Here is a 13,311-nt window from a genome sequence, read left to right on the forward strand (position 1 = left end):
GCGAAAAGTAGATTAGCTATCGCCAGCACCCTGAACAAATTACAAACTCCTGCCCTAACTACTGCTGAGAAGACAATGGCAAACCACCCAGTGTAACCCTTGCTGCTGCTTCGGCAACACCGATGCTCTGCGAAGAGGATGGCGCATCAGGGAGAGCGAGAACATCTCTGGGATATCATTGATCGTCGTATGCAGACCTTGCCGCGACAGCCACAAACCCTCAAGGAGCTGAAACAGGAGCCTGATTCACAGCATCGAATGTCTTACCCCAAGATCAGATTTGAGTGCTCACACGGTCGATGTGACAATGGCACAATGCAGTGATCGTTGCCAGAGATGGACATACCCGCTATTGAGATTGTAACCTCCACATTTTATCCTTATGTGAAAACATTCACCACAACACAGCATTACGTGATTAGGTCACAATGACATGGATATGTAATTATTTAGCACTTATCTCTGTCAAAGTCTGACATTGAACTATACCAATCAGCAATCAAACCAATTTGGTACTAAAGTTGGCATTTACCATTTATTTCAGACTAGCAGGGGTACCCGGCGCTGCCCGGTCTATTTTTTGTGGGGCCTAAAACACTTTCCTACACCCGCTAAGGAATGGGGTCCCTACACACTTCCCCACATCCATGATAGAGCAATTAAAAGAAAAGCCCTAAAAATCAAACTTTTCAAAAAAGCATAGATAAATAATGAAATGTATACTGCAGGAATAATTAATTATATGTGGTGTGAGTACGACCACTAAAGCAAAAGCGGTGTCTTTGTATCATGGGTCTTTTAACTTGAGCAGCCATTTCACTTTCAAACATTCATTATTACCCATTTCATATGAACCACAAAGTTAACTTTTAAACAGGGTTGAAATATCAGAGCATCGTGCGGCCCTCTCACGTCATATAATCTCCTTGGATGTAGTGTCCGCACCAGAGGGCTTTCTGGCTGTGGGGTGAGTGCAAGGGAGAGGGGAAGGCCGGGCATCTTTGCATCTTGCCCACACCCTGCTATACCATGTTGATGAGTTCATGGGCAATATATCATACAATACGAGAACAATCAGATAATAAAGAGTTCGCTAGATTATAAAGTGGTAAAAACCAATGTTTTCTTTCCCTATTTTACGAATAATTACAATGTTCCTTCCAATTCCTTTTGAGAAATATCCCCAAGCGTTCTGCTGCTCTGTGTGCCTTTACAGAGATTTAACGAGACATCATGGAAAATTGCTGTCGGAACAGAAGGTACGCAAGGCCTAGTGTAGATACAGCTCAGTAATTGGTGGACCACATGACCTTCTAGGTACGCAATGCCTAGTGTGGATACAGCTCAGTAATTTGTGGATGACACCACATCCTAGGTGCGCAATGCCTAGTGTGGATACAGCTCAGTAATTTGTGGATGACACCACATCCTAGGTGCGCAATGCCTAGTGTGGATACAGCTCAGTAATTTGTGGATGACAACACATCCTAGGTGTGCAATGCCTAGTGTAGATACAGCTCAGTATTTGGTGGACCACATGACCCCCTTGGTACGCAAGGCCTAGTGTAGATACAGCTCAGTAATTGGTGGACCACATGACCTTCTAGGTACGCAATGCCTAGTGTGGATACAGCTCAGTAATTTGTGGATGACACCACATCCTAGGTGCGCAATGCCTAGTGTGGATACAGCTCAGTAATTTGTGGATGACACCACATCCTAGGTGCGCAATGCCTAGTGTGGATACAGCTCAGTAATTTGTGGATGACAACACATCCTAGGTGTGCAATGCCTAGTGTAGATACAGCTCAGTATTTGGTGGACCACATGACCCCCTTGGTACGCAAGGCCTAGTGTAGATACAGCTCAGTAATTGGTGGACCACATGACCTCCTCGGTACGCAATGCCTAGTGTGGATACAGCTCAGTAATTTGTGGATGACACCACATCCTAGGTGCGCAATGCCTAGTGTGGATACAGCTCAGTAATTTGTGGATGACACCACATCCTAGGTGCGCAATGCCTAGTGTGGATACAGCTCAGTAATTTGTGGATGACACCACATTCTAGGTGCGCAATGACTAGTGTGGATACGGCTCAGTAATTTGTGGACGACAAAACCTCCTCCATTGTCCAGATTTCCTCGTGTATCTGTGTGTATCATGCCACTAACCGGCTGGGCTTTCTCTCTGATGACTTGCCCTTCAGCTTCCCAGAGGTTTCTTCCATCTGTAAAAGGCAACAGCAGGGTTAAGAGGGAAGTCATGGGAAGGAGTTAAGGGGGAGGGACAGGCAAAGAGAGGATGTGGAGTACACAAACAATGACAATATGCAATTATGGTCGAACAAAAGTGATAACCAAGTTTTTTTTCAACTTTTCTCAGCTATGTTTGGATTGTTTTGGCCACACATGCAGGTCTCAAGTTTTAAAATAAAAACTATATGGAAACAAAGACAAAGTTTCGATGTAAAAAAAGGTTCAATCCTCGAGCCGATCCATTCATTCTGCCAAATTACTGCAAATCCATCTTACTTTAGCAATGATTTGTTGCCTCCAGTGTCATCATATTATCATCTAAATGTCCATCTTTCAAAACAAATCCGGATTTCATTTAATTTGATGATAAACTTTTATATAACAATTTCCACTCCAAGTTATTTGGCCATGCATTGTCATTCTGTTATGTTGCCTCTGACATACGTCAAAAGGTCAAAAGAGTGTAATGAATAAACATATTTTACATTATCCTCATTTTCCACATACAGTATATTGTCTGCAATTTTAAATTTGGACTATAAGATAATTAAATAAATAACCCAAACTCGACCTTCTTACTTGCAGGTTTCCTCCTCTCACCTCTCTCCTGTCCTCTCCTGTCCAACTGTTGGTTGTTATGTCCAACTTTTGCCCCCAATTCTCCACTGTCAGTACATTGCCATTTACCCTCCATCACTTCGCTCTTTCAGGAGCTAAGATTTTTTGGCAAAAATGAGCTCAACTGACATAATTAAGAAGACTTGCTGATGTGATTTCCCCAAACTTTTGCACAGGAGGTTTTTGCATTCCTTCACTGCACTTTGGGCAGCTGAAAGCTAACATGACCTCATCGCGTGGAATGCACAGAAGACGGGGTTGAGGGAATATCAAAAATACTGTGGATAAATGTTCTGAAGTTTTACATGAGGGCAAGAAACTCTCCTCGTTAAATGTGCTTATTCGATTTCAAAATACTATGCACTCTATAAAAATAATAACGACAACAACAATCTTAATAACAATGACAACTCGAATTACTCATAACAATCAAGGCTTCCAAACAGCATCACAAAGTAGAGTTCAAAGCAGGAGTCGTGACAAAAATTCCAAATTTTACATTTTTATAACATATATATATATATATATGTACAGTATATATATATATACATACTGTGTGTATATATATATATATACACATACATATATATACATATACATACATACATATATATACATATACATACATATATATACATATACATATACATATACATATACATACATATACATACATATACATATATATACATATATATATACACAGTGCATTCAGAAAGTATTCAGACCCCTTCGCTTTTTTCACATTTTGTTATGTTGCAGCCTCATGCTGAAATCTTTTAAATTCATTTTTTCCCTCATCAATCTACACTTAATACCCCATAATGACAAAGAGAAAACAGGATTTTAGAAAGTTTTGCAAATTTATTTTTAAAAAACAACTGAAATATCACATTTACATAAGTATTCAGACACTTAACTCAGTACTTAGTTGAAGCACCTTTGGCAGCGATTACAGCCTCGAGTCTTCTTGGGTATGACGCGGCAAGCTTTGCATACCTGGATTTGGGGATTTTCTGCCATTCTTCTCTGCAGATCCTCTCAAGCGCTGTCAGGTTGGATGGGGACCGTCGGTGGACAGGCATTTTCAGATCTCTCCAGAGATGTTTGATTGGGTTCAAGTCAGGGCTCTTGCTGGGCCATTCAAGGACCTTCACAGCGTTGTCCCTAAGCCACTCCTGCATTGTCTTGGCTGTGTGCTTAGAGTCATTGTCCTGTTGGAAGGTGAATCTTCGGCCCAGTCTGAGGTCCTGAGCGATCTGTTTCAGGTTTTCATTAAAGATATCTCTGTACTTTGCTCTGTTCATTGTTCCCTAAACCCTGACCAGTCCCCCAGTCCCTGCTGCTGAAAAACACCCCCACAGCATGATGCTGCCACCAACATGCTTCACTGTTGGGATGGTATTGGGTAGGTGATGAGCGGTGCCTGGTTTCCTCCAGACATGATGCTTAGAATTGAGGCTAAACAGTTCAATCTTGGTTTCATCAGACCACAGAATCTTGTTTCTCACAGTCTGAGAGTCCTTTAGGTGCTTTTTTGCAAACTCCAAGCAGGCTTTCATGTGTCTTTCACTGAGGAGATGCTTCCGTCTGGCCTCTCTGCCATCAAGCCCAGATGGGTGGAGTGTTGCAGTGATGGTTGTCCTTCTGGAAGTTTCTCCCATCTCCACACAGGATCTCTGGAGCTCAGCCAGAGTGACCATCGGGTTCTTGGTCACCTCTCTTACCAAGGCCATTCTCCCCTGATTGCTCAGTTTGGCTGGACGGCCAGCTCTAGGAAGAGTCCTGGTTGTTCCAAACTTCTTCCATTTAAGAATTATGGAGGCCACTGTGCTCTTGGGAACCTTCAATGCAGCAGAATTTTTTTTGTAGGCTTCCCCAGATCTGTGCCTCAACACAATCCTGTGTCTGAGCTCTGCAGGCAGTTCCTTCGACCTCATGGCTTGGTTTTTGCTCTGATATGCATTGTCAGCTGTGAGACCTTATATAGACAGGTGTGTGCCTTTCCAAATCATGTCCAATCAATTGAATTTACCACAGGTGGACTCCAATCAAGGTGTAGAAACATCTCAAAGATGATCAAGAAAAATGGGAGGCACCTGAGCTAAATTTCAAGTGTCATAGCAAAGGGTCTGAATACTTATGTCAATGTGATATTTCAGGTTTTTTCTTTTTAATAAATTTGCAAAACTTTCTAAAATCCTGTTTTCTCTTTGTCATTCTGGGGTATTGAGTGTAGATTGACGAGGGAAAAAATGAATTTGAATGATTTCAGCATCAGGCTGCAACATAACAAAATGTGAAAAAAGTGAAGGGGTCTGAATACTTTCTGAATGCACTGTATATGCACCAGTTTAGGCAAACCCCATATGAGTACCGACTGATGTAAACCATTTTAACCTATAACCTATACATACCGCTTTTGTCTATAACTGATGTAAACCATTTTAGCCTATTAATTATACATAGCAGCCCTGGTGTTGGGCTAGCGGCTAGGGTGTCAGCTTAGGATCCTAGGATCCTGGGTTCGAAACCTGGTCGATCGCTGAATTAACGCCAGGGGGGTTGACTCAGCCTGTCATCCTTCCGAGGTCGGCTAATTGAGTACCAGTTCACTGGTAATTCCCTGCTTGTCGTTAAAGGCGGCAAAAAGGGTTGGCGTCAGGAAGGGCATCCGGCCGTAAAACATTGCTTCAAAAAGGGGACCGAAAAACAACAACTACCACGGTTCCCGAAAAAGGCCAACCCCCGCTTGCGGGGAAAAATGGCCTCTAAAGGTGGTTTTTTTTTATTTATTTTTTTTATACATAGCAGTTTAACATACAACATATTGTTGCGGTTTTGAGTTTTGTACAATAAAGGTTAAATTTCCCCCTCATAGTTTAGTCACATTACAACGTCTGGGAATAAGCATAAGACTGTATAAGGCTGCTCTGTGTCTCTGTCTTCTACCGAATTGTACATATAAATGTAAATAGTAATTAAATCCTGTTATTCCTTTATTCGACCGTCTCGTGTTTTCCATCATTGACTAAGCGTGGTACGAATAGAACTGCTCGAATCGGGTTCCAATACTAGAAAACTGCACGGACCACGTGGTACGCAATCCGCTCGGTGTACTCAAATTACACGTGGCTCGTGCGAGGCTTGGTTCCCCGCTTCCGTGGCGGCGCAGGTATTTAGGTACGTGCAAGACTTTCAAGACGCGGAAAGGGCGTTTCAAGTCTCGGTTACGCCGGCCCAGAAAGAACAAGGGGCTTAATCTCCCCTTGGTAAGGGTAGGAAGGGCGGCGGAAAACCGTAACAATATACAAACCAGTTTAGCCTTTAAATTATACATACCAGTTTCACTTGGAAATTATACATACCAGTCTAACCTATAACCTATACATACCAGTTTAACATATAACCTGTACAAACCAGTTTAGCCAATAAATTATACATACCGGTTTAGCCTATAAATTATACATATAAGTTTAGCCTATAAATTATACATACCGGTTTAGCCTATAAATTATACATACCGGTTTAGCCTATACATTATACATACCAGTTTAGCCTACAAATTACATATACCGGTTTAGCCTACAAATTATACATACCAGTTTAGCCTATAAATTATACATACTGGTTTAGCCTATAAATTATACATACCGGTTTAGCCTATAAATTATACATACCGGTTTAACCTATAAATTATACATACTGGTTTAGCCTATAAATTATACATACCGGTTTAGCCTATAAATTATACATACTGGTTTAGCCTATAAATTATACATACCGGTTTAGCCTATAAATTATACATACCGGTTTAGCCTATAGATTATACATACCGGTTTAGCCTATACATACCGGTTTAGCCTATAAATTATACATACCAGTTTAGCCTATAAATTATACATACCGGTTTAGTCTATAAATTATTCATACCAGTTTAGCCTATAAATTATACATACCAGTTTAGCCTATACATACCGGTTTAGCCTATAAATTATACATACCAGTTTAGCCTATAAATTATACATACCGGTTTAGTCTATAAATTATTCATACCAGTTTAGCCTATAAATTATACAGACTAGTTTAGCCTATAAATTATACATACCGGTTTAGCCTATAAATTATACATACCGGTTTAGCCTACACATTATACATACCGGTTTAGCCTGTACATACCAGTTTAGCCTATACATTATACATACTGGTTTAGCCTATAAATTATAAATACCAGTTTAGCCTATAAATTATAAATACCAGTTTAGCCTATAAATTATACATACTAGTTTAGCATATAAATTATACATACCGGTTTAGCCTATAAATTATACATACCAGTTTAGCCTGTACATACCGTTTTAGCCTATACATTATACATACTGGTTTAGCCTATAAATGATAAATACCAGTTTAGCCTATAAATTATACATACTAGTTTAGCATATAAATTATACATACCGGTTTGGCCTATAAATTATACATACCGGTTTAGCCTGTACATACCGTTTTAGCCTATACATTATACATACTGGTTTAGCCTATAAATTATAAATACCAGTTTAGCCTATAAATTATACATACTAGTTTAGCCTATAAATTATACATACCGGTTTGGCCTATAAATTATACATACCGGTTTAGCCTGTACATACCGTTTTAGCCTATACATTATACATACTGGTTTAGCCTATAAATTATAAATACCAGTTTAGCCTATACATACATACATACATACATACATACATACATACAGACTGGCAGGTTGGCCTATAAGTACAGCTGTCTAGACTGGGCTTGAATCCAGACCAAGCTTTCAACTGTCATCCCGGTGTTTCACAGGCAAGTGATTCATCAATGTGTGTGTCGTCCCTCGGATGCACGTTAAACGTCCCATCTGCCGGACCAGTTGGTGTCTTTATATGGATATCTGATGTATAAATAAAACTTTGTGGATTTAAAGGAAGAATTGTTGCTTAATGATGTGGACTTAGAACCATCCCACAATGTTATTTGATTGTTTGTCTTTTCAAAACTTTAATTTCAATAACCCATTCAGCATATGTGAACGTCCTGATTGGTTATTACTCCCGCCAGGGAGTAATGCATTCAATCGTGTCCGTGTGTGTGTGTGTGTGTGTGTGTGTGTGTGTGTGTGTGTGTGTGTGTGTGTGTGTGTGTGTGTGTGTGTGTGTGTGTTCGTGTGTTTGTGAACAGGATATCTGGAAAAGGTCTGAACGGATTTGGATGAAAGTTGGTGGGAGGATTGCCCTTGGGATAAGGAAGAATTCATTAGTTTTTGGTGAAGCTCAGGATATTATTCCGGATCTAGGAATTTTTTGAAGGATTTTTTACCATTAGAAGATAGGGCTCATTTTTTTTTAACATTATCTTCTATATATTATATATTTAACATTGTGATATGAAAATAGTTTTCATATTTGTTGTAAATGTAGTTTATACTCGTGGTTATGCGTTAGAGCGGTGTATTTTTTTTAGCAGCGTCGTCTTCAAGGTTCTTTTTTTTTTTCTAATTAAGACATATTCTGTCATTTTAAAACCACCAAAGTGTGTATTTGGTCTCCCCATTTCATAAAATGTATCGTTTGATACGTATAATGCTTTAAAACCGTTTTTTTTTTGTTTTGTTTTTTTACCTCAGAAGAGATATCAACATTTACCTCAGCGAATGTCAATCGCGGTGTCAGTATTTGATGAACTTATAAAGACTTAGGACACTTATAAGTGTGACCAGCATGTGCACGGGATTCTTCCCAGAAGAATGAGTGGTCGCATTGGCTTGTACGACTTAAAATGAGCGAGTTTTGTTTTGACCTTTGGGCCAGTTTTACATGTTGTATCCCTAAGGAATGAAACGAACGTTTTTTCCTGGCTTACTATTTTATTTGAAGTCACACATGCCTCAAAATACACTCACCTATATAGAACTGAACGCTGAATCCGAAAATGTAAGTGAAATTGCCTTGTTTTTTTTTAACATTATCTTCTATATATTCTAAATATATATCTGTGCAGTGTCTGTCTTGTGTTGTCTTGTGTTGTCACTGAACTACTCCCTCAAACTTTTGTGAAATCGTACTATTCCAACTTGACCCACGGCGGAAGTATGCGCTCTACTGAGTGGCGTTCTAGTTTTAGACTTTTCCTTTCTTCTTGAAGTCTCATATTTTTCAAATTATTTCAAATTGATTGGTCCTGATTTGTATTTTCGACTTTTCCTTTCCTCTTGGTCTCATATTTTTCAAATTATTGACTGGCAGGTTACCACGCTCTTTTGCAAGTTACAAAAGCGTTTTGAAATGATTACAAAAACTTTCAGGAAAACAACATTTTTTTTTTTTTTTTTTTTAACACGCAGAGTCGAGGTCGAGGCTCATTTTCATCTCCTCTGAAACATATTAGTAAAGAGAGATGCTTATTGTCAATACTGAATCCCAAGAGCATTACGTTCTAGTTTAGCAGATATCGGGTCAAACATTTAATATTGTCATCCCGGGCCTCGCTCTTTGTCAACCTTTTTACCTTCTTATTCTTCTTCTTCTTCCTATTCTTCTTATTATTATTATTTTGTCAAGTCGAAGACCAAACATTATTTGGCGATCAATTATTTTCTTAAAGGCCGAGAGGCCTTAAAGAGGCCGAGAGGCCTTAAAGGCCTTAAGGGTCAAGATTTTTAAGCAAAGGTCTCGAGAACCATCATCCAGGGTCCTGTCTCAATCATCCCTCGAGGACTTCAAGCAAGCAATGCACCGCCATCTCTTGTCATGCCCAATTTGACCCATGATATTTATTACCACCATTAACCTTTCCGAACCCAACCATCTTACCCGGATATTTTCAGTGTTTCCTCCGCTCCACCTCTTCTCTTTTCCTGTTCATTCATTCCCTTGACGTTTGTCCCATTGTCAGTCAGTTCTACCTTGCTCTTCCATGAGCCTTGCTCCTGTAAATAAATAAATAACAAGTACACATACATTCAAAGTACACCGCCCCATGCCAAATAATTAAATATGCTGCAGTGCGGCATTGCCGGGGCGCCCGGCAATACCGCAGTGCAGCTCATTGAGGCTGCATTGGGAGGGAGAGGTGTACACTAATTGATTGATGAATTGTATAATTAAAATCAATAAAAGATTATCACAAAATATTTTCATAATCAATTGGCTAATCGCATAACTAAACCACTAGTGCTTCATCCGAAGATGTATCTTTTAGAAATTTAATTAAATAAGTCATTTATAAAAAATTAAATAATTAATTGATTACTCAAAAAATAATTAATCGATTAATCAATAAATAATTAATAGATGAAATGATTAATCAATAAATCAAAAATATCCTTGATAGCCACATCACTTGGTCACTCATGTCCAAATATTAGCTTCCCAGCTCAAAAGGTGCCTGAGATATTGGCCAAATGAGAAAGAAAATAAATAAATGATTAATAATGAAAATAAATAAATAATAATCATAAAAAAATTAAATTATTAATCAATTTGGTCAGAGAACACATAAACTACCACTATTTCATCAGAATCTGTAACTTTAAAAAAAAAAAAAAAATTTGTCATTAATCGAATAATTAAATAATTAATCGATTAATTGATTAATTAATAAATCAAAAATATCCTTTGCAGCCAAATCACCTGGTCATTGGCATGTCCAAATGTCAGCTTCCTAACTCAAAAGGTGCCTGAGTTAATGGTCAGAAGAGAAAGGAAATTTGATTAATTAAATAAGTACTTAATTAATCGCTAATAATTAAATAACTCCTCAATTTATTGATTAATCAAAAAAAAAATACCGTTTTTGACAAAAGACTTGCTCACTATTGTGCCGAAATTTCAGCTTCCTAGCTCAAAGGATGGCTGAGATATCGCCCGGACAAACAAGAAAGAAAACAAACAAGAAAGAAAGAAAACAAGTACAGATACATTCAAAGTACACCGCCCCATGCCAAATAATTAACTAGAATCCGGGCACTCGGTAGAGCGCATACCTTCGCCGCAGCTACTGTTCTGGACTTGGCATGGGAGTGTATGCGATGTGAAACTTTATGTGAAATGCGATCGATTTTTAAAAATCAGAATTTGAGCAAATCTGTTTCATTCGTCTGTTAATATGCCTCCCCGATTGACAAATCTGCAATTTGAATTTCATTTGAGGTTGAAATGATTGCGGGAGATCGCGTTATATTGATGACGTCTTGGATGGACATCCTCTTCTTCAGTCGCTCATAACTTTGAGTGAAATACGATCGAGTTAAAAATAGTCAGAATTTGAGCAAATCTGTTTCATTCGTTTGTTAATATGCCTCATCTCTTGACAAATCTGCAATTATAATTTTTTTTGAGGTTGAAATGATCGCGGGAGATTGCGTTATAGTGATGACGTCCTGGATGGACATCTTCTTCTTCAGTCGCGCATAACTTTGAGTGAAATACGATCGAGTTAAAAATAGTCAGAATTTGAGCAAATCTGTTTCATTCGTTTGTTAATATGCCTCATCTATTGTCAAATCTGCAATTATAATTTTTTTTGAGGTTGAAATGATCGCGGGAGATCGCGTTATAGTGATGACGTCCTGGATGGACATCTTCTTCTTCAGTCGCTCATAACTTTGAGTGAAATACGATCGAGTTAAAAATAGTCAGAATTTGAGCAAATCTGTTTCCCAAAATCTAATCAAATGTGTCCCGTATAATAACCAATCATCCCACCAAATTTCATGCAATTCGGTTGAATACTTTTTGAGTTATGCGATTAACATACACACACACAGACATACAAATAAATACACAGCGATCAAAACATAACCTTCCGCTTTTGCGAAGGTAAATATGCTGCAGCGCGGCATTGCCGGGGCGCCTCCGGCGCCCGGCAATACCGCAGTGCAGCTCATTGAGGCTGCATTGGGAGGGAGAGGTGTACACTAATTGATTGATTAATTGTATAATTAAAATCAATAAAAGATTATCACAAAATATTTTCATAATCAATTGGCTAATCGCATAACTAAACCAGTAGTGAGTGCTTCATCCGAAGATGTATCTTTTAGAAATTTAATTAAATAAGTCATTTATAAAAAAATTAATAATTAATTGATTACTCAATAAATAATTAATCGATTAATCAATAAATACTTAATAGATGAAATGATTAATCAATAAATCAAAAATATCCTTGATAGCCACATCACTTGGTCACTCATGTCCAAATATTAGCTTCCCAGCTCAAAAGGTGCCTGAGATATTAGCCAAATGAGAAAGAAAATAAATAAATGATTAATAATGAAAATAAATAAATAATAATCATAAAAAAATTAAATTATTAATCAATTTGGTCAGAGAACACATAAACTACCACTATTTCATCAGAATCTGTAACTTAAAAAAAAAATTTTTTTTTGTCATTAATCGAATAATTAAATAATTAATCGATTAATTGATTAATTAATAAATCAAAAATATCCTTTGCAGCCAAATCACCTGGTCATTGGCATGTCCAAATATCAGCTTCCTAACTGAAAAGGTGCCTGAGTTAATAATGGTCAGAAGAGAAATGAAATTTAATTAATTAAATAAGTACTTAATTAAACGCTAATAATTAAATAACTCCTCAATTAATTGATTATTCAAAAAACAAAAAATACCGTATTTGACAAAGGACTTGCTCACTACTGTGCCGAAATTTCAGCTTCCTAGCTCAAAGGATGGCTGAGATATCGTCCGGACAACCAAGAAAGAAAACAAACAAACAAACAAGAAACCAGAGTGAAAACTGAGTACTCTCTTTCAGCGTGCGTCACTGCCGAGCCCCCTTTGGTGCCCGGCAATGACGATTTGCAATGCCTGGAGATGGCATAGGAAAGGAGCGGTGTACAACAATTGTAGGTGTTCCAGTGTGGCCATTTCATAAGTCGACAGCAGTTGCAGGTTGGAGAAAAGATTTCCTGTCAACTACTTTCATTGTTCTGAGATAGTCAGTCCTGAGTTGAGTAAGAGAGCACACCTTGTCCCTTTCCACACACCACAGAGGTCCGCTAATAAGTGCTTGGCCAACTATTCTTGGCCTTGGCTTAAGGAGGGGAACCCCGGCTCCATGCTAACCAGGGCATCCCGTGCATGCACATACTGATACCCCGGGAAGGACACACACATTTCCTCAGCTTACCAACTTTGCAAACAGAGAGAGAGAGAGAGAGAGAGAGAGAGAGAGAGAGAGAGAGAGAGAGAATGAATGGGAGGCCCTCTGGCCACTATCCAATCTCTAAAACTAAAGGAGGCAGAAGCTATAACAGTAAGGCCCATACAGGACTCTGTGCCTGCTCAAAATCCATGGACAAAGGCAATGTGTATTTTTCATGGATGTTCTTATTTTGACCCATGCAATATATTTTTTGAAATGTGGATTCATC

The 13,311-nt window shown here is 38.4% G+C and overlaps 1 protein-coding gene across 3 annotated transcripts in view; it reads right to left on the reverse strand.

The window, feature by feature from the left end:
• LOC137414419 (nuclear factor of activated T-cells, cytoplasmic 3) overlaps positions 1–13,311 on the reverse strand; it is a 323,497-nt gene that overhangs the window by 78,078 nt on the left and 232,108 nt on the right. For all 3 annotated transcript variants that reach the window (XM_078771398.1, XM_068099948.2, XM_068099947.2), the window contains one exon: positions 2,175–2,230. In XM_078771398.1, coding sequence (XP_078627524.1) covers positions 2,175–2,230 — 56 coding nt within the window. The remainder of the gene's footprint in view (positions 1–2,174; positions 2,231–13,311) is intronic.

Source organism: Myxine glutinosa, chromosome 2, assembly GCF_964187855.1.
Source record: "Myxine glutinosa chromosome 2, kmMyxGlut1.1, whole genome shotgun sequence".
In the NCBI taxonomy this organism is placed as follows: Eukaryota; Metazoa; Chordata; class Myxini; order Myxiniformes; family Myxinidae; genus Myxine; species Myxine glutinosa.